This window comes from Natrix helvetica (assembly GCF_964273705.1).
Source record: "Natrix helvetica genome assembly, chromosome: 2".
Lineage (NCBI taxonomy): Eukaryota > Metazoa > Chordata > Lepidosauria > Squamata > Natricidae > Natrix > Natrix helvetica.
This window is the reverse complement of record NC_138552.1, coordinates 249,810,551-249,832,763: the sequence shown is the minus strand read 5'-3', so window position 1 is coordinate 249,832,763 and position 22,213 is coordinate 249,810,551. Positions and strand designations below refer to the sequence as shown.

Below are 22,213 nucleotides of genomic sequence, written 5' to 3'. Positions count from 1 at the left end.
GCACAGCACTATAAGCAGCTTGTTTTTCAAATAGGTCACTTGACATCTATAAATATTTAGCATGGATTTCATCAAATCCATTCTATGAAGTCATGTCAGGCTTAACTCTAGGCAATAAGCCATTCATTTTATTTTTATTTCAGCTTTATTATATTTTGCAAATAATTCAAGGTGGCGAACATATCTAACATACCTTCCTCCTCCTATTTTCCCCACAACTCCTCTGTGAGCTGAGAAAGCATGACTGGCCCAATGTCACCCAGCTGGTTTTCATGATTAAGGCGGGACTAGAATTCACATTCTCCCACTTTCTAACACAGTGACTTAACCACTAGACTAAACTGACCTTGTCATTAAGTCACTGAGTTAGTAATTGATCTAGTCCTCTATTCAGAAACTTGCTTATACCAGAAAGTCACAAATTATATGTCTTCACACACATATGGGTCATGTTCATTTTGAGCACAATAGAGAAGTAGCCTCAAACACCAAGAAAATATCTTCCCAAAGGCATATTTCAAAATCCATTTATTTGCCCAACAATGTGGTAAGAAGTTACTGTTGGAGGGTGATGAGCAGGGTAAACATGAGGCCAAATAAAACATACATGTTGCATGCCATAGAATCAAATATTGGGGTTTTCAGTGCCAATGAATATGTGCATTGATAACTGAACCAGTCAGTTCCTAGGACTATTAGTAAATTTAATGAGGCTGCTAAATAAAATTGTAGAGACTGTTAGTGATTGATGGTGAATAAGAGAGGATCAGTGCACTTAGACATGGATAAAAACAACCAACAATAGACAAACTGAAGTATCAACAGGCTCCCGGGGGACAGCATAACATGAAGTTTTCACCTGGTACAAGTTGTATTTCTGTTTGGGTTTATAATGTGCATCACATCAAATGTTTGCGATCCACTTAACATCCAGATGCCTCATTTCTGACCCTGTGGGATCATATTCTTGAGGAAATTAGCAGCAAGGACAAAAGGCAATGGAACTTTATTTTAAAATTCCACAAATCAGAGAAGCACTTCACAGGCATATTTGTCTTGCCTTTTATATCCTTGTCTCTTTTATAGCATTTTATTCAAGTCTAAATATATTCTTTGCATATAGGTAAAGACAATAGGACAGTGCAAACAAAGGAGAGGAAATTATACAAACAATGCCAGAGGGTACATCTTGGTGGCCTTTAATGGTCACAAGAATCAGCTATTAGCAGCAATTAAGGGCAATGTTAGACAAAACTATTCACAATACTTATTGAATTATAAGGAGTTAACAAACCTTCAAAAGTGTAAACAGGAAGAAATTCAAACAATGCATGCTTATAGGCAGGTGAAGGTCAATTTTAACAGAGCTCTGAGAAACTTAACCTCTTAAGAATCTCTTCAGAGATGGGAAAAAGATCCAGTAATATTGACAGTGTATTAGAATAACAGTGGAAAATCAAGAAGGGAAATTCAAGGATAGAATAACAAGGGAAAATATGAGGTTAGCTTGTTTTTTCCTAAACCCTAAGATAGCTATTAGCAAATGTAGTACATAAGTAGCATAGCAATGAAAAAAAAAAAGTAAAACAGGGGAAAATGAGAAAAGCTTCTTAAAGGTGCAGTATCAAGAACAAAATATTAGTGTAAAAATGCACAGTAATGTGAAAACTGTTTCATATATAATTTCCATAACCTCATTTTTTGATAACTTAGACTTGGAACATTTCAAGCCTTGCTTAAATTTAACCATTGTGTTCTAGAAGGAGAAGTTTTAGCTGTGTGTCTTTTTTTTACAAAATGGCCATATTCTTTATAATATAAATGTAGACATTGTATAGGTAAAGGTAAAGGTTCCTGGTACATGCGTTCTAGTCATTTCCAGCTCCAGGGGCAGTGCTCATCTCCATTTCTAAGCCAAAGAGCCAGTGCTGTCCGAAGACGTCTCCATGGTCATATGGCTGGCATGACTAAATGCCGAAGGCGCATGGAATGCTGTTACCTTCGCACCATTATAGGACATTGTATACATTCCCACAATTTTCCTTTGGGAAAAAGCAGAGCTCTTCTAATGCCTATGAATATGAGTTCAACTTTTGAAGTATGGCAAGGAAGTGGGGAGGGATCTTAAATAGCTTCAGCTGTTTAAATACATTTAAGGGAGAATAAATAAAAAGGAAATATGGATATCCTGTAACTGAACAGTCACCAGGTAATTGAAATTATTTTCTTTTCGGATTCTTTTATCTGCTGAGCATTTTTATACTCTTTTTGAGCTTCCCATAGATCTTTCTAAAACTGTATTGTTTCCTTTTTGTTTAGTTTTACATTTTCAGAATTTCTACTTCAATTCTCTACATGGGTAGAATTGTCTTTGGGCTGATTAAAATATGATTTTGCTTAAATTTGATTATTCATGCCTCGTAAGCATTCAATTAACTAGTGCTGTTATTTGTTGCTTTATGATTTACAAAGTTTCTTCAACTTTTTGTGTACTAAACCAATATTTTTATTAAGCTTACCTTGATCCTTACATTCTTGAGGTTTTGCTCATTCATTCAGTTTCTATATTCTTTATCTGATCTTAATTTAAGGAGTTGTGGTGGTGCAACGTTTAGAATGCAATAAGGTAAAGATAAAGGTTCCCCTCGCACATATGTGCTAATTGTTCCCAACTCTAGGGGGCGGTGCTCATCTCTGTTTCAAAGCTGAAGAGCCAGCACTGTCCAAAGACGTCTCGATGGTCAAGTGGCTGGCATGACTAAACTCCGAAGGTGCACAGAACGCTGTTACCTTCCCATCAAAGGGGTCCTTGTTTTTCTACTTGCCTGTTTTACATGCTTTCAAACTGCTAGGTTGGCAGAAGGTGGGACAAGTAACATGAACTCACTCCGTTATGCGGCGCTAGGGATTCGAACTGTCGAACTGCCAATCTTTCTGATCGACAAGCTCAACGTCTTAGCCACTGAGCCGCCGTATCCCTTCCCTAGAATGCAATATTGCAGGCTACTTCTGGTGATTGGCAGCAGTTCGATAATCACTAGCTCAGCATTCCACCCTTCCAACCTCCTTTACCAACCTCCTTCCAAGGTTGGTAAAATAAGGACCTAGATTGTTGGGGGCAATATACTGACTCTGCAAATCATTTACAGAGGGCTGTAAAGCGCTATGAAGTGATATGTAAGTCCAAGTGCTATTGATATATCCTTATCTTTGTCTCCAATCTGATCTTTCACTTTGGGTTTGAATATGATTTTCTTTGGGCTTTCTCATTTTTATAACTCATTCTTCTATAACCACAACTGCTATACTGTAGGCAAACTAATTGGTCTGTTCAATAGATGTTATAGTAATTTTAATTATTTTAATCTTTGCAACCATCTTCTTTGCAGGAATAGCATTTGCTATTTCTAGCTGTCTGGCCTTGTTTTTAAGGCTTGGTCTTGTGCAGTCAAAATTAGTCCCTCTGTTCCTTTCTTCAACTTTTCTGCTTTTAGCCATTGACATATCTTGTTATCTGCTCTGCCTGCTGTTTTATTTATACATACTTGCCATGTAATAAATTGCCATGACACGTCTCTATTTTCTATTATTTATTTGGTCTTTGTTGTGGGCCAGTTTGGTCTCTTCAATACTCAGTAAAGCCTTCCTTGGTATACTAGTTTCAGTGTGGCCGCCAAATGGTTAAGAAGCTGGGCTTGTCGAACAGAAGGTTGGCAATGTGAGGCCTAAAAACTACATGATGGAATGAGCTTCCATTACTTACCCCGGCTCCTGCCAACCTAGCAGTTCGAAAACAAATAAATGCAAATAGATAAATAGGTACCACTTTGGTGGGAAGGTAAGTGTGCTCTATGCACCTTCAGTGTATAGTCATGCTGGCCACATGAGCATAGAAGCATTTGCGGACAATGTTATCATTGTGAATCAGATATGAGCACCGCCCCCTGGAGTTGGACGTGACTGGAAACTTTTACCTTTTTATCCTCAGTGCATCTTCTTCACTGCCCTCATATATTCTTCCAATGGCTTTTCTTCTTCTTCAACTGTCTGGTGTACTTGCAACATTCCACACCCGTCTATTTTTCTTAGTAAATAGACTCTTTTAACATCAATGCATAAATGAAGGGCATGATTCATTGTCATTGTTTTTGTGATCTTCCTATCAGGGCTTTTGGCTCTTCTTGAGTCTAGCTTGGCATTTTTGTCCACCTTTTGAGGCCTTCCCGATGATGATGATGATGATGATGATGATTTAAAAAATCCATTTGAATGTTGTAGTTCTATTTCTTACCTCAGTGAATTGTACATCTCCCAAAACCCCAAAATTTGTTTTATATTTCAAACAATGCATTTTAATTAAAGAGGCACCATGAATAAAGTACACAATGATTAAAATTAAAAGAGATAATATTTACATTACAAAATTTCAAAACTGTTTTTCTCAAGCATCCAGCATTAGAAAGAGTGAGGTTAAACATGAAAAAAAGCCCAAAAGCTATATTTGGTTGCATCAAAAGATGCATTAAAAAATCTTTATTGCCTACTTTAAAACCTGGGCATTTTGCTCAATTTTCTCACCTTTATCCACATAAAAATAACATTTTTCAAGTAACAAGGCACAAAATCCCCTTTGGGCAGCAGTTAATAAATCAAAGGCTATTCTGTTCTGCAGGACTACTTTTGATAGGGAAGTTGTTTCACCCTGCAGTTTCTCTATAGAGTCCAAGATTGTATTAAAAACAAATTTGAACTTTGCTGATATTTCTTTTCAATTTCTGCCATAGCCAACCTGGGGTGTTAGAGTCTTAAAAATTTATGGAAACTCATTGTTCACATTTTTAGAATAGAAACTCCTCCAGAAATTGTTCCCCGGGTTCTGTTAACAGAACTATCCATTTTTTTTAAATGTATCAAATTTATTTGCCGCCTATCTCCTGATTCAAGGCAATTTCTCTCTCTCGCCGCTTAATCTGAAATAAGACATTGGGATACAATAATCTAAGTCCGTGTATTTATCTGTCCCGAAGGTAAGGTTCTATAAAGCCTAGTTTCCACAAACATAAAATAAATGGGATGTTTTTATCCATAGTATCAAAAGTCTGTAAGCACTTCTGCTACTGCTCTGCCAGGCTAAGGGTTTACCATCTCTACTGCTGCTCCACTGCCAGTTCACCCACTGCTGCTCTCCATTGGCCTTCTGGGCTATGCTCACTCTTCACCATTGTGCCATTTCTCTGTTGTATTGCAAACTCATCCGGATCTCTGGCTACACCACCACTCAGCTTGCCGCTCAGCTGCCTAGTACTCAGCTACCTTTGCAGCTTGCCAGTCTTCCAAATAGCTACCGCTCACTGCTCAGCCTTTTTTTTTTCTTCTTTCTTCTTCTTTGTTTTCATTTTTTCTGCATCTTTTCCCTCCTCCTATCCTCCTTCTCCCTCTTCTTCTGCTCCCTCTTCTCCTCTTCCTCTCCTTCCCTTCTTTCTTTGCTGCGTAGAAAATTTTTTTATCACCACAACACCACATTTCCTCCATCATTACTGCCATCTTCAGTTTCCCTGAGCTTGCCTGCTCTGCTAGAATGCAATGTGTTGGAGGACAACCTTACTATGAAGATAGGACTCTGTATACAAATTACAGAATTAGTCAACTTCCTTTGGATTTATGTTACGCATTTATATTAACACTGTAATGATAACCTAATGGCTGCTTTATGTTAGGAAAAAAAGATGCATCTTCCTCTGCATCTTTTCTCTTACAGTTGAGTCTGTAAAGCTACTTTTATCTTTGTATTTTTAAATATAAACTTATATTTTTATCCTACCCTGGTAATTTTGTAACACTAAGTGAAGTTTATCAACAGTTAGAAACAGTACTGTGACATTATTGAAAAGATCACAAAAATTACAAGAAGTTTATAAAGAAAGGGTAGGCAGATACAATAGGGTACCCTGTGTTATTGTCAGGCACAACCACATGTAAAGGTTCACTGATTTATTGCTAAAGGCCTATGCACAGGGATCGTCTCAACTAATGGGCATTCACTTGGTTAGAGTTAGATAAGAATCAATGGAAATCAAGTGGATTGGATTTAGTTCACTTGTGGCGATGTAAAGACTTCAAACTGATAGGGTAACAGAAAATTTAATCTAGAAATGGGCAGTGTATATGAAAGTCTAATTCAACTTAAAAATTTAACTGATGATAGAGTTTTGAGTCCAGCCTTGGCTGAAATAATTTCATTTTGTCATTAAGTAAAAACTTAAAAAAAAGGAAAATAAACAATATGCAGACATAGAAAAATATTTGCAGAACTGGAATATTTACCTTAATGATATAATATAGTCAGGATAATAGTTACTTTTGTACTGAACCCACGACCTTGAGTCATCTTCTGTCATGTTACTGTCCTCAGTTATTGAGAAGAGACCAAATGAAGCAAATCGTCTTACTGATATTTGCTGAAGGTTGCCATTCTCCAAGGGCTTTTGCTTCAAAACCTATAATGAAAAACATCATGTCTCAAGTTAAGGAAGCTGCAACAAGATAACCATTGTCCATGTTTTAATAAACTTAAAAACATACTGTAAAAAACCCAGTTAACATTAGTTTGAAAATGTGTTGAACTATGTTTGTTAAAGAGAAAATAACAGGATTTTCCAGATTCTATATCATTTCTTTTGAGGAGCAATGTGATGCTTGTTTTGTTAGATGATGTCTTTCATGGTCTGTTTGAAACATACAGTACATACTGGTAACAGAATAACAGAGTTAGAAGAGACCTTGGAGGTCTTCTAGTCCAAGCCTCTGCTCAAGCAGGAAACCCTATATCAGAGAAAAAGTTGTCCAATCTGTTCTAGAGCTATTTACAACTTATATTTTCGTAAAACATTCTCCAAGTGAGTGCTGCTCCATATATTATAGTATGCCTTACAACAGGGAGCAACATCTGGCAAGAAGAAAGGAAAGTACCAGTTTGGTGAATGGTTAAGGTGCTGGCCTAGAAACCAAGAAACCATGAGTTTTGCTTCCATCTTAAGTATGAAAGCCAGTTGTGTGTGACTTTGGCTAGTCATTTTCTCTCAACTCAACCTACCACACAGAATTATTGTTAAATATATTTGTACCCTTGAGCAACTTATAAAAGGAATAAAAACAGGATGAAAAATATTCTAAACAAAGCATAGCTGCATAAAGAACTCTCTGACAAATTGAAAGACAAAATAAGTATTGAAAGTGGAAAGAGGGAGACATAACTAAGGCAGAATATCAGCAAATAGCCCGAGCCTGTAAAGATGAAGGAAGGAAAGCTAAGGCTCACAATGAAAAAAGGCTTGCCCCAAAAGTAAAAAATAACAAAAAAAGCTTACGAACATGTTAAAAACAAGAAAAAGGTTAAGGAAACAATTGATCCATTCCTGGGAGAAAGTGGCAAGAAGGTGACAAGCAACAGGGAGAAAGCAGAACTATTTAACTCATGTTTTGCATATGTCTTTACACAAAGGGATAAAACAGTCCAACCTATCAAAAACAGCACCACAAAAATCAGATTAGGAACACAAATTGAAATAAGGAAGAAAATGGTAAGTGAGCACCTGTCTACCCTACATGAGTTCAAATCACCAGGACCGGATGGATTACACCCCAACGTTCTGAAGGAACTGGCAGATGAGATCTCAGAACCACTGAACTATATCTTTCAGAGATCCTGGAGCACCGGGAAACTGCCAGAGGACTGGAAAAGAGCTGATGTGGTTCCCATCTTCAAAAAAGCCTGACCTCAATACCAGGAAAGATTCTGGAAAAGCTAATCAAGCAACAAATTAGCGAACACCTAGAAATAAACGAAGTAATAGCCAAAAGCCAACATGGATTTGTCAAAAACAGATCATGCCAGACTAATCTTATTGCATTCTTTGACAAAGTGACAAAATTAGTGGACCAGAGGAATGCTGTCGATATAGTTTACTTGGACTTCAGTAAGGCATTTGATAAGATAGACCATAACCTACTACTAGATAAAGTAGAAGAATGTGGGTTGGGCAGCATCACACCAGATGGATTCGTAACTGGCTGACCAACCGCACTCAACATGTAGTCTTCAGTGGAACTGCATCTACATGGAGGGAAGTATGCAGTGGAGTACCCCAAGGCTCTGTTTTAGGCCCAGTACTCTTCAACATCTTCATCAACGATTTAGATGAGAGAATAAATGGGGAACTCATCAAATTTGCAGATGACACCAAGCTGGCAGGAATAGCCAACATTCCAGAAGATAGGCTTAAGATACAGAAGGATCTTGATAAACATGAACATTGGGCACTATCTAATAAAATGAAATTCAGTGGTGAAAAGAGTAAGGTTCTACATTTAGGCAAAAAACCCAAAATGCACAGGTACAGTATAGGTGGTACCTTGCTCAATAGTAGTAACTGTGAGAGGGATCTTGGAGTCCTAGTGGACAACCATTTAAATATGAGCCAGCAGTGTGCAGCAGCTGCCAAAAAAGCCAACAGAGTTCTAGGCTACATAAACAGAGGGATAGAATCAAGATCACGTGAAGTGTTAATACCACTTTATAATGCCTTGGTAAGGCCACACTTGGAATACTGCATTCAGTTTTGGTCACCATGGTGTAGAAAAGATGTGGAGACTCTAGAAAGAGTGCAGAGAAGAGCAACAAAGATGATTAGGGGACTGGAGACTAAAACATATGAAGAACGGTTGCAGGAACTGGATATGTGTAGTTTAATGAAAACAAGGACTAGGGGAGACATGATAGCAGTGTTCCAATATCTCAGGGGTTGCCACAAAGAAGAGGGAGTCAAACTATTCTCCAAGGCACCTGAGGGTAGAACAAGAAGCAGTGGCTGGAAACTAATCAAGGAGAGAAGCAACTTAGAACTGAGGAGAAATTTCCTGACAGTTAGAACAATTAATCAGTGGAATAGCTTGCCTCCAGAAGTTGTGAGGGCCCCAACACTGGAAGTCTTTAAAAAGATGTTAGATAGCCATTTTTAAAAAATATTTATTTATTTATTTTTAATTTTCAAAACAAACACAACACATCCTTCTTTACATACTGTAGAAAGTGTATCAGTTGGTTACAAAAAGGCTTACGTGCATCTCTTCCACAGTCAACAAACATAATTCATATTAACTCAAGTATTTTAACTCAGATATTTATACATGTTACCATCATCATCCCTTCATTTTCATTTGACCATAATTGTTTAAACGTCCTTCATCATAAAATATACCAAGATTTAATACATAACTACATACTGGCATTTCATTTACTATTTCTAAAATCCTCCAATAACACTGAATCCTTATGTCCTATTCTAGCTAAACATCCATAATATTTAATAACAAAGTTTTCTAATCCTTCTTTCCAAATCACTATTTACAATTTACATCCAATTTCCTTATGTTGTACGCATACCTGTATATACGTTGTTATCATTATCCCTCCTTTATTTAACTATATCCTGTATCATAACATTTCCCCCCTACTAATCAAGACTTAACTGTATCTAACTTAGTTCTTTTTTATTAACCTTTTTATATAATCCAATAGGATTTCTAATCTTCCTTTCATGGGTATCATTCAATATTCATATCCCATTATTACACTACACATTGTATACATTATTATCATTATCAATTATTTATTTAACTATATCTGTTGTCACTAAATTTCACTAAGTTTAACTAGTTTTAAATCATACTCTTCCATCTATCAACCTGTATCTTTCCAGTAGCAAAACAGTTTCATATCTTCTGCCATTTGTGGTGTCAGTCCTCTAATCCTATCCTTAATGAACTTTGTATGGACTCCTCTTAGCAACACCTTGCTTATAAATCTCTCATGTAATTTCGATGCCCTTCTTCTGTTTCTTTAATCAGCTTATATTTGATTGTCGGTAGTGTTATCAATGATATTGCTAATAAAATTTCTCTCTTTAAATCCATAGATTCTTTTGTTTTTTCTTCTTCTGTATCTTGCCATCTGGGGTAGATTTCCCCTCTATTTAATTCCTCTTTCAGTATTCCACTCTTTCCATTTTCAGAGACAAACCAATTACCATAAATATCAGCAATTTTAATTTATTTATATTCATTTTCCTTTTTGATTTTTAGGATTTTAACCGCCACTTTTTCCACTGGATAAACATCTTCAACTTCTTCATCATATTTTGCTGTTAGATGCATTAAGTCTTCCAACTTCCTCTCTATCCTCTCATGTGTTTGATAATTTTTGTATTTCTGAGAATATCTTTTGCAGACTTAAAACTTCTTTCTGCTGTTGAAATTGTGCCATTATCTCCAGCTAACAAACATTGCTGATCTAGCTTGGAAGGTTTTAACAAGACTAAGCATAGATTCACAATAACGTTTCATTTTCACCGTTCTCTGGTTAAAGGGACATCTGTATGCTTTTCTTCTTATCACTCTCTATAAACAAGCAGTCAGATCTTGAAGTGCCAAGCTAGGATAATCAATGAGAAAAATAAAAGTGTTTCGTTTCCAATACACAAACCTCCAGCCTCTGAGTAGCAGTGTTATCGTTGCAATTTTCTTTGTTTCTTTTTGCATTTTTTTTATATTTCAAGTTAAAAAAAAGTCAGATTCTTGAATGAGTTAGAACACCCACAGTAATGAAAGAGGAGAATTTTAGTCCATAGGTCAGCGATGGTGAACCTTTTTTGGCTTGCGTGCCACAAGTGGGGGGAGCGCAGGGGGGTCGTGTGCAGGCATGCCACACCCATAATGCAATGCGCGACCCCCCTCAGTGCGCATGCGCACACAACAGGTGCGACCCCCCCCATTTTTCCATGCTTTTTTCGCCCTCCCCAGGCTCCAGAGGCTTTATAGGAGTCTGGGGAGGGCGAAAAGAGCCTCCCCACCTCCCCGGAGGCTTCAGGGATCATCCGGAGGCTTCCCTGAAGCCTTCGGAATGCTTTAAACAACCCTACGAGCAAACCGGAAGTGACTTCCGGTTTGCTCAGAGGGTCGTTTTAAGTGTTCCGAAGGCTTCAGGGACTGTCCGGAGGCTTCCCTGACGCCTTCGGAGCGCTCAAAACGACCCTCCAAGCAAACCGGAAGTCATTTCCTGTTTGCTCTGAGGGTCGTTTTAAGCATTCCGAAGGCGTCAGGGAAGCCTCCCGGACGGTCCCTGAAGACTCCGGAGGGCCTCCGGGGGAGCGGGGGAGGCTCTTTTCGCCTTCCCCAGGCTCCTATAAAGCCTCTGGAGCCTGGGGAGGGCAAAAATGGCTTTTAAAAACGGTGAACTCAGCTGGCCAGCACGCGCATGCGGGCTGGCCAGCTGACAGGGCAGCGCCTCTCGTGCCCTGACAAATGGCTCCGCGTGCCACCTGTGGCACACGTGCCATAGGTTCGCCATCACTGCCAAAAGTTATAAAGAATAGTAAAAGAAAAAAAATAGAAGAAAACTTAATCCATTTGTTTTAAAAGGCTTGCATACATTCCATCCGTGAAGATAGCATTTAAAAAGTAAGATAACCCACTGTCCAAAACCATTCCAAATTTAATTCCACCGCTTATTTCTTCTGTTCTCCAATTAAAATTAATTTTAAGTTTTTTATAGGCAGTCTCTTTTAAAACGGTAAAAATTCCTCACCAGCTGGAAACACTTTCTCTTTCCGTATCCTTCCACTTTGGAACCGCCCTGACTTCATCAGCCTAATGTCTGGATTTTTTGTCGCTGGCTTGAAGAACTTCTCTTGGAGCGATCAGGGACTTTGCAATGTCCCTGAGATCAGCAAGTCGTATTCTTCCTATTCACTGTCTCTGCGGGATACCCAGCGGCAAAAGTATCGACTGCGATCTCAGAGCATTGAGATCGCACGTTGTCTCGTCGCGACATTGGCTCCTCCTCTGTTGGATAGCCATTTGTCTGGAACTGTATAGAGTTTCCTGCCTAGGTAGGGGGTTGGACTAGAAGACCTCCAAGGTCTCTTCCAACTCTGCTATTGTATTGTATTAAATAAATTACAGGATGAGAATCAGCTATTACACTGACCAGTATTTGCTTCACAGAACAAGTACACAAACATACAATAACTTTCCATTCTTTGCACATAATAGCACACAACACTATTGCACAAAACACTGTTGTGTATTGCACTATGATAATATATTATTATGTCTGTTGCACTGTCAGACAGAAGTTTATAATTTCAACGCCTATCTCCTGGCATTTATATTTCTACTGGTTTTTAAGGGGATTATTCTGTAGACTTAATTTTATTGGGTATTGGGATTTTAATGTCTGCATATTTTAATTATTTATTAGCAATACAGTCCTGCACATCTTTTATCCTCCTCTTATCCATCTATTTTATATTTGTATATATATATTGTCCATTTAGTAATTTTAATTGTTTTAATTTTGTTCTTTGACATGGACTGTACACCGCCCCGAGTCCCTTTCGGGAGAGGGGGCGGTCTATAAGCGCTAATAAATTCAAATTCAAAATTCAATTTAGACTGGATTTGGTATTTTTTATCCATCTATCAAGTCTTTCCCTAGGAACTGAAATTGGCAGATGTTACAGGTATTGTCGCAGCTGTTCCAAGTAAAGCTGCCTTTTGCAATTGACTAGTGGTGATTTTGTCAAAGTCGAAGGTGTTCAAGTGGTGCTCCAGATGTTTTGGAAATGCACCCATGGTGTCTATTACTATTGCTATTACCTTTGCTTTCTTTTGCCACAGCCATTCTATTATTGTTACTATCATTTCAAACTGCAAAGTGAAGCCCTTTCATTCTCAAAAGCAGGTGGGATAGCAAGTTTCAGAGCAGGAAATCGCCTGACACAGAACCGCCATTCAGAACCGAAGCAGAATTGGTCCAGTTCCCCTGTCTGTCAGACCCATTTCCCTCGGGGCTTGCTTTTCAGATTATAAAAAGAATAACGCAGACCGCCAGGATCTCCCTGAAAAGATGCGAGAGCTGCAAGAGAATCGTCGGTTCTGCCCTTTGGCCTGGCGGCCAGTTATTAGCTTGCAAGAAAGCTGTTGGGGGCGTCATTCGAGATCAGCTTTACCGCCTCCTCAGTGAAACAAGAGGCAGCAATAACTTATATTCAAAGGAAGCGGAGCGAAATCATTGCCCATCTGCAATGCTAGAGAAATGGCAAGGGATGCAGCAGGGTTCCCGGGGGGCGGGGTGTGTGTGACCGGACGACAAGCGGCCGTTGACTTTTCATACCTGTCTGAGAAGTGTCCAGCGGGCTTTGGCGGTTGCCTGCTTGCTCCTTTCCCCGGCGTCTCCCTCTTGGTTTTCTGCCTGAGCCCTGTCAGCTGGAGCAGGAGAAGCGCTCAGGGAGGGTTCTGCAGCCATGCTAATGCCAGTTCTTCCTTCTCCCTCTCCTCCAAACTCAAAACTTGAACGAGCGCGCTAAAAAATAAATCGTGAAATGAAGGGGGGGGGGGGAGTCCAGAAAGAATAGCCCTAAACTTACTCGGGCACCGGGCGCCTCCCCAGAAAGTAGCGACCCAGGTACAAGAAACAGCCCTCAGGGCTGGGAAGCTTTTGCCCGAACCTTATTCAGCAAGAGTTGCTAAAACCTCCCATTGAGCAACTAGGAGCACGAGAAGAGGACGGAATCATTTTTGATGCGGGCAAGGAAGCGGACGTTTGACAGCAGCACGGCTACGGAGAAAGAATGCAGTTACTGAAGGGTTATTTCTCGCTGCGAAGAGCTAAGCTTGTCTCTTTTATTGCCACGGTAGAGGAAAGCATTGCCCGATTTTTAACATGACTTTTGTTAACGTTTTAAAAAACGACGACAACAACCACAATTCAATTTCAGACCTTGGCGAATCAGGGGCGGCGTTTCAGCGCCCCAGACCAAAATGGAGATTTCGCGTTTTATTTGCGGGCACAGGAAATCGCCATGTTGATAAAGGGCAAAGCGAAGACTCCGGAAAACCGCCGCCTTCTGCCATCTTGATTGTGGGCAAGCACTGCGGTGTACGCGGATGAAGGTTTCAGTCGCCGGTTTAATAAGTCATCGTTGTGCGCCTTTTCTGTTGCTGCTTGTCTATGATCAACAGTAAATTGGCTGTCGCCGTCCCCGAGGTTCATGTTTCATTCTGGATTGTTAAATTCCTCCTTACAGAGTGATTAAAAGGTAAAAAGTTGGTCGTAATATTCCTATTGATTTGGTTAATATGTTCCAGTGACTGGAGGTAACTGCTGCTTTGCTTTAAAACAGTTTGAAGCGAGAAATCAAGCCAAAAGAAGGCTCGATATCCCCCGGTATCTACGAATTAAAATGTGATAAAGCACAAAATGATCATTTCAATTGTAAGGGCAAAAAAGTTGAGACTAAGTATGCAATTCTAAAGTGCTGTGCTGCACAATTACCTGCTATAGTAAGGGATATGTACTAGAGCCCACTAAATTCCTCTAGGGCTTAACTTTGAATAAGCATACAATACTAGTCCCAAAGGTGCTTTTTCAAGAGGCAACTGGACTTTCTGGTTTTTCTTTGAAAGCTAAAGAAGCTTCTTCGATGAGAAGTGAAACGTCTTCAAAGAAAAACCAGAAAGTCCAGTTGCCTCTTGAAAATGCACCTTTGGGACAACCATGACCTGGATGACTGAGAATCTCCATAGACTTGCAATTCTAGGTTATTAGCCAGGTCATTGCCTGCTATCTTATGAAATGCCTTTTTCCTTGAGATTCTGACTAAATCCTCAAATCCAATGTATTATTGATTTTATAGAATGGAAAGGCATTTTTTTTTTGCAATTTGTTGGATTAGTATTTATTTGTACACACATGTACCAAAGAGCCCCCTATCGCAACCAGTTTTGTGCAGTGGTTAACGTGCTTGCCTAGAAAATAGAGAATGGTGAGTTCTAGTCCCGCCTTAAGCGTGACCGCTGACTGTGTGATTTTGGACCAGTCATTCCCTCGTAGCCTAACAGATGCAAAATGTGGTGGTGCAGCCAGTTCTTGGAGTCCCTAGGGTGGCCCATGTTACACTGCTGTTCTGCAAGCTGCACTTGTAGATGATTTGCTTCCCTTCACGGCATGGGCCAAGCTATCTGAGCAACCATCACACCCAATGGAATTGTTCTGCCCACTCATGCCAGCAGACAGGGCATGCTATGGACCCCATCGGTCAAGGAATTTCAACTGGTGCATCCAGGAGATCTCTAAATTTTCCATCTTTTCTTCTGTAGCTCCTGCCCTGAGATCTGAATTTCCATAAAAGCCTGAAGATTTGGCTCTACTAATTGGCCTGGGGCCCCAATGAGGGTGCATCATGCTGGAGGTGGTTGACGGATTAAGACAAGACCCACCTCTCTCCCATTTGCATTCTACTCCCTTCCTTCCCATCTTTTTAATTGTAAATTATTGTTATTATTCAGAGTATTTATTGCTTCAATGTTTTATTGGCTTTTAATAAGCCACCCAGAATAACGTCTAGATGAGATGGGTGGCAAACAAGTCAAATAAATAATTCAGATATAGGTGTGTGTGTGTGTGTGTGTGTGTGTGTGTGTGTGTGTGTGTGTGTGTATAATGTATATGTTTATGCACATGAACCTTTACATTGATTATTATCCCTCTGATTGACTTCGTGTATTTATGTACACATCTTTGTCATAGCTGAAGATGTTCCAGTAACATTGGTCCAGGACATTAATGCATAACATTGTGTTAAGGTATGACATCCTCAGCCCCATCCCCAGCCTGATGCAGAAGCAGGTTCTACTCAACTTTCCATGGTCTATTTCAGAAATGAATTGTTGTCACAAGTGTGCTGAGAGGTCAGTGTGCCACAAATCAAGGTAAGTCTTGAAGTGAGGTCCTATACTGCTATTATTGGCCACCTGGTGGCTACTGCAAGCATATCCCTGTATAGTCAATGCTTGTTAAATTTGAGGCCCATTCACATTTTGGCAATGGGAGAATCATAGAGAAAGTGGATTTCTAGGACATCTTCTCACACCTTGGCTCACCTTTTGATTTGGGACGATGGCAGGTATTTCCTATCATTATTATATACCTTTCTATCAGCCTTGAAAATTAACCCCAACAAGAAGCAGATCTAGAATCCCAACCTGTATCTTTAATTGTAAGATTACATTAACAGAATCTTGTAAGTCTGAAATGCAGACCTCCTGTCCCTCATTTTTACTCTCCTGAAAAACAATGTCCCTTCTAAGATGCTTTCACCACCCCACCTCTTTTGTATTCAAATCACATTAGATTATTGTCATGGCTGTGGCTCTTGTTCCTGTCTTCCAAGGTCATTCCCACATAGCATGATATTCTAAGAGGGAGTCCCTCACTTGGTGTCCTCCTCCTAATCCTGGTGCATGTGAGAGATAGGGATTCAACAATATATTTTGAAATTGAAAAGTTTTTTTTAAAAAAATAAATAGTTTCTATAATGTAATCCCATGGGCAGGTAGTATAGCTTTTCCTCAAGTGACAGACTAATATCACAAAGATTAAACAAAAAGCCCTATGGAGCAGTCAGAAATGGCAGAAGATGACGTGTCTGATCTAGGACCTCCTCCCCGTATTAAGATATGTAGGGTTGAATGAAGAGAAGAACAGAGAAAGCCTGCACAGCTCCTTCCAAGATGAGCATTCTCACCGGTGACTGCTTTCATTTTAGAGCCATCACTAGATAGCAATTCTTTGTTGAGAACAACCACTCCATTTACCAAACCTCTGTCTATTGTGCCCTGAACTATTGTCTCTAAAAAGTCTGTGCTTTTGAACATGGACCAGTTGATGACCTACAATGATTCTATTTCTGTACTGTGTCCTGACAGTGCTTCTGCTTGCTGCTCTGTACTTTGCTTACTGGGATCTTGTCTGTAACTGTTTAAGGGATTTAGTACTGTTGAAGGCTGCATGCGTGTGTTTCTTAGGACATAACCATCCAGCCCCTGCTATAATTGCTCAACCAAAGTAAAGCCTTGCATTGCATTGCATTGCATTGCATTCGTGTGTGTGTGTGTGTGTGTGTGTGTGTGTGTGTCAGGCTTGGGATAGGATAGCAAAATTCTTCACAAACATTTTAAAAGGTGTGGGCCTTTAAAACATGTTGACTTTTTAAATATATTTCCAACCCCCAGGTGAATGCCTGTTACCTTAAGGATACCATGATTGCCATTTAATTTTAACCATGCCTTAGCCAAAAGCGGTACAAGAAGGATCTAAAGAGTCAGGGAAAGATAGCAAAAGTATATAAAACTGAACTGCACATCTCAATTGGAAAACAAGAAACAAGAATCAAAAGCTGGAAATATGGATTGTGGAGATTTTAATTATCAGATTAAAGATGGAGGAATGAGTATCTGTGTTGTGACTATTGTAGAACGGATATTATTTTAACAATTATATAAAGTTAAAAAATTGATATAAAGAATCAGTCTAGCCATTGATGACCTGCAGCATTCTTTCTCACTGGTACAATTGTGAGATTACAGTATTGGAAATATTGGGCCAGTTAATTCCTTTAACCTGTGAGGTTCCTATAGAAAATAAAGCACTTGGCATGTACTCCTTAAGTTCTTGCTATAAATCTTCTGCCATCCTTAAGGAGATTCAGTAAAATTATATTGGGGTTCTTGGTTGTGAAATAGTGACCTATCTTTTGACAAATGGAATGAAGAGCCTATTTGATTCAGTGATTAGAGGCTAGAAACCAGGAATCTGAGTTCTAGTCCCGCCTTAAGGTCAAAACTAGCTGTGTGATCTTGAGCCAGTTGTTCTCTCGGTCCTAGAAAGGACATAATGGCAATTTTGCCAAGAAAACTGCAGGGATTTCTCCAGGCAATAAGCAGAGACTTGGGCATAGCAATATCTTTTGAAAACATTAAGTATTCTTTTAGTGTGTTTTTTAATGGCAGTATTGTTTTTAGAAACCAGTAAGGTTAAAAACTCTCAGCTCTATTTATAATTTCTCTTCCATTAAAATTATAATTTCTTGGGAGTTCTGGTTCCGGCGGCTGACGGCAACGGGCAGGGACATCCCCGGAGGGCTCCCCACTCCTTGGGGGGCACAGGACGCCCCGCAGAGGCGTTCTGCCGGAGGAGCGGCGCGGCGGGGGGACCCCTGGATTGGCGGCGGCCGGCGGGGGGGGCCCGCTTCGCTCCAGGCACCGAGGAGCACAAAGGGGAGACGCTCCGGTGTCTTCGCTGTGAGGCTGTGCGGAGATAAAGAAAGCTGAAGGATGCAGCGGCGATGCGGTGAGGCGTAGACTTCCTCCATTCCCATTACTAACTTTAAAACTTGTCAGTTGTGCAAACTTTACTTTTCGGCTTGACTTGGAGAGGCGCGGCTGGAGGAGAGGGGGATTCCCCCCCCTCGGACAAGCGGCTGGAAACAAGTGTGCTCTCAGCCCCAAGGGAAGGAGGAGGGGGAGAGCCAAACCAATGATGCCACACCCTTACTAAGTGGATTTTCAGACTTAAACTTATAATATAATGAGATCTGGAAGCCTTGGGAATTTTGAACTGTGAAAACTTTATTTGTTGCCTCGAAACCCGAAGCTGGCAGGGCAAGATGGCACACTTCCGTTGTCTTTATGAAATGTGAAACTTGACTCCACCTTCCAAACTTCAGGCTTCCGGTCTTTGTCTCCGTGCTACTCAGACAACTATCTTGCTGATTGTTTGTTTTTGAACTCCCTGGAGTGAAAAACTTTTGCTCTTCTGCCAGGGTGATTAGAAAATTCCCCTCTGCCTGGACTCTTTGTCTCCTGGACTCTCCTCGCTGTTCTACTCTTCTGACTGATCCTTCTCTATACTGACTGGACTCTTTACTTTATAAACAATGTCATCTAAAAGACCGCCTCCTGGAAAGTCAGGCTTTGCTGCCTCTGCCCCGACATCTGCAACCTCCAGTCCTAGTACACAATCAACGATAACAGCCTTAAAGCAACCTAAATCTACGGAGCTGGAGTTTCATCAAATGTTTCAGCAAATTCTACAGGGACAAGAGGAAATAAAGAGACAACTGAAGGAGATGAAAGAAGAAATTAAAGAGAACCAGGATAAAATTAATAAGAACTCACAGAGACTGGATCTTTTGGAGGGTGGGGCGGCTGAGATGAGGGAGGGGATAGAGGGGGTGCAGAAGGGAAACAAAGAACTTGACACCCAACAAATGAAAATAGAGTTTGAGAGAATGTCTTTTTATCTTAGATTTCAAAATGTGATGGAGACAGATGATGAAAATATAAGGGATATCATGACAAACATTTTGGCTGAGTATATTCAGAAGGAGAAACAACAGATGGGGTGGGAAATAGACCTGGCTTATAGAGTGAACTCAGCTTATGCTAGAACACACAATGTTCCCAGGGAGGTACACATTAAATTTCTTAGGAAAAGCACAAGAGATGAAATTCTGAATGCACAAAGGGGGCAAGACATACAAAGATAAGGAGATAACCATTCTGAAACAGATCCCCAAGAAAGTGAGGGGGAAAAGAAAACATTATTCGCAATTGGCGAATAAATTATACCAGAAGGGGGTGTGGTTTAGATGGTTGATGCCTGAAGGTATGTTAATATTCTGGGAGGAGACAAGAGTTAGAATTAATACACCCATAGAGGCGCAGGCCTTTATGGAGAAAAACAAACTACTCCTAGAAAAACCAGAAGACTCCTCAACAGACATACAAGACACGGGAGGGGCCGGAGCTCTGCCAGCGGGGGGAGATGGGGCGACATCAAGAAAGCTCAGATCACACAAATGAGTAAGAAAAGTCACCTGATATAAACTGATCGAAATTACCAATTGAATTTACCACACTGACTATATGTTACTACCTAATATTGAATTTTATGCAAATGTATACTATGAGTTTGGAGGGGGGGGTGCACCTACCGCATTTCGCAGCTGCCAAAATTTGTAACCTTTCCCTTACCTTTTCCCTTTGTAAAATATCAAAAAACCAATAAAACTTTGTTTTAAAAAATATATATAATTTCTTTTTTCTCCTCCAGGTCTGAACCAGTAGAATTGAAGACTGTATTCATTTGAAAGTGAAACATCTATTGGCTGCGACTAATTTACTTGGATTTGTTATTACTTTGGATTTTAACAGTTCTCAAAATAAGAATGAAGAATCAAGCAAGATGAATATTTTGTCATCATGTATTCAGGCATTAAATATTTTCCTTCTTTTTTGAAAGACAGTATTGGCCACCTCATGAACCACTTTAAATGCTTGTCCACTTCATCTGTAAGATTTTGTAGTCAAACAAAGCAACAAGTATTTTTCTTTACAACATGTTTTAGAAATGTATGCATTGTTCCTTATTCCCATGGAAGCATTCAGTCATGGAGGTTTTTTGCTTGCAAGGTAAGCTATTTGAATAAATAATTCAGGCCAATAAATCTTGGCCCTTACACAATAAAAATGCCTTTTTCCTTGTGTCAATAACTCACTAAAATAGTTAAGGCACAAAATAAATTTTCAAATATGCTTGTAAGACCATGATACATACTTTTTGGGCTTCTGTTCTGGATTCACGGTGGTGCAGTGGTTAGAGTGCAATACTGTAGGCTACTTCTGCCGGCTGCCTGCAGTTTGGCAGTTCAAATCTCACCAGGCTCAATTAAGTTTGACTCAGGCCTTCCATCTTTCTGAGGTCAGTAAAATGAGGACCCAGATTGTTGGGGGCAATATGCTGACTCTGTAAACTACTTAGAGAGGGCTGTAAAGCACTGGAAAGTGATATTTAAGTTCTAAGTGCTATTGCTGTTGCTATTCAATTGTAATTGGACAGTGAGATGGACAAGATAGAAATTTAAAAAATAAATTAACATTGTGTTCTGCTCTTCCAGCATTTTTTTTTAAAAAAAGTTTATTCACTGGAAATCCAGCAACACAGTGCAATAGAGATATTTTTTTCATTTCTACCAAAGACAATTTCTAAATTCTGTAGTCAGAAATTTAATTCAAATAGCCGCATTTTGTGTCAATAGAATGAAAATGTTGAATTAAGAACTGGGGGACTATCAAAAGGAATCTCTAAAGTTTCCATCTTCTATGAAGTTTATAGAAATAAAAAGAATGGGACTAATCAGTGGAACAGCTTGCCTCCAGAAGTTGTGAATGCCCCAACACTGGAAGTCTTTAAGAAGAAGTTGGATAGCCATTTGTCTGAAACGGTATAGGGTTTCTTGCCTAGTCAGGGGGTTGGACTAGAAGACCTCCAAGGTCCCTTCCAACTCTACTATTGTGTTGCATTGTATTGTATTAAGTCGGACTAATCCCATTTAAATTTTATATTAGATCAAGAAGAGACTGATAATTGGAACTAGGAGGATGAATGTGTGTTGGATATGTTCATCACCTTAAATTATTTATAACAATAATAAAGGTGGGATACAAACAAATAAATACAGTAGCAATGTTAATGTTAAACAATTGTTTAACATTGCTAAGATCTTTTCAGCTATATAGTAGTTTATATATTTTTGCCATAATTTCCTTAAATTTATAATTTACAATTTATTATTTTTTAAAATATAGATTAAGTCTTACCATTTAGCAGTTTATCGGAATAATAGAAGAATAGATAAGCCTCTTGGACCAAATTGAATTTGCAGATTATAACATTATGCATTACTAACATGCGCAAATGATATCATCATACACATTGCATTTACTTTACCTTCAACCCAATTGATTGGTCCTTGAATTTGTATACAAGTATTGAAATGTTATAAATTGTCCATAGTTCAAAGGCTCCATATAATTCTTAATGGATAGAGTGCCTTGCCATGAGCAGATAAATTGAGTACCTATTTAGCTCTCATATTGTGAGGCTATCTGTATGGAAAAATGGAGTAAGTCTTTAATTTTAGAAACAAATTAAACATTGACTTTGCTAACACAATTCATATTCACATTCTTGCGTTATCAATAGCAGCCAGTGGTAGCTCTGGACAGCATTGAGATCATAGGAAGAGAAGGATTAATTCTTTCAGAATTAAGAAAAGGTAGAACACCTCTCCAAATCTGCTATTTGCAATTCTAAGGAAATAGTCATATTACTGATAAAGAAGACTCGTTCAATTTAAAAAATAATTCCCATAGCTTTGCAACATATCTGATTATTAACTTAATTTTCTGAAATACTATATGCAAAATTATTAAGGGTAACTTAGTTGGTTTATAATATCAGATTGTATACTGT

General features: G+C 39.2%; 2 protein-coding genes across 11 annotated transcripts in view; one reads left to right on the top strand and one right to left on the bottom strand.

Moving 5' to 3' along the window:
* CAMKMT (calmodulin-lysine N-methyltransferase) overlaps positions 1–13,962 on the bottom strand; it is a 266,737-nt gene extending 252,775 nt beyond the window's left edge. For 4 of the 7 annotated variants that reach the window (XR_014174269.1, XM_081940279.1, XM_081940275.1 and 1 more), the window contains exons 1-2: positions 13,232–13,917; positions 6,325–6,497 (exon numbers count right to left, since the gene is read on the bottom strand). Coding sequence is in view for 6 of the 7 variants with exons in the window: in XM_081940279.1 (XP_081796405.1) it covers positions 6,325–6,497; positions 13,232–13,363 (305 nt within the window). In the remaining variant the exon portion in view is untranslated. Of the gene's footprint in view, positions 1–6,324; positions 6,498–13,231 lie in introns of all 7 variants that reach the window. The other 3 variants (XM_081940278.1, XM_081940277.1, XM_081940276.1) reach the window with 3 other exon arrangements.
* Positions 13,963–14,002: 40 nt separating this feature from the next.
* PREPL (prolyl endopeptidase like) overlaps positions 14,003–22,213 on the top strand; it is a 34,483-nt gene continuing 26,272 nt past the window's right edge. For 3 of the 4 annotated variants that reach the window (XR_014174268.1, XM_081940272.1, XM_081940270.1), the window contains exons 1-3: positions 14,003–14,156; positions 15,647–15,828; positions 20,012–20,370. Coding sequence is in view for 3 of the 4 variants with exons in the window: in XM_081940272.1 (XP_081796398.1) it covers positions 20,161–20,370 (210 nt within the window). In the remaining variant the exon portion in view is untranslated. The remainder of the gene's footprint in view (positions 14,157–15,646; positions 15,829–20,011; positions 20,371–22,213) is intronic. The other variant, XM_081940271.1, reaches the window with a different exon arrangement.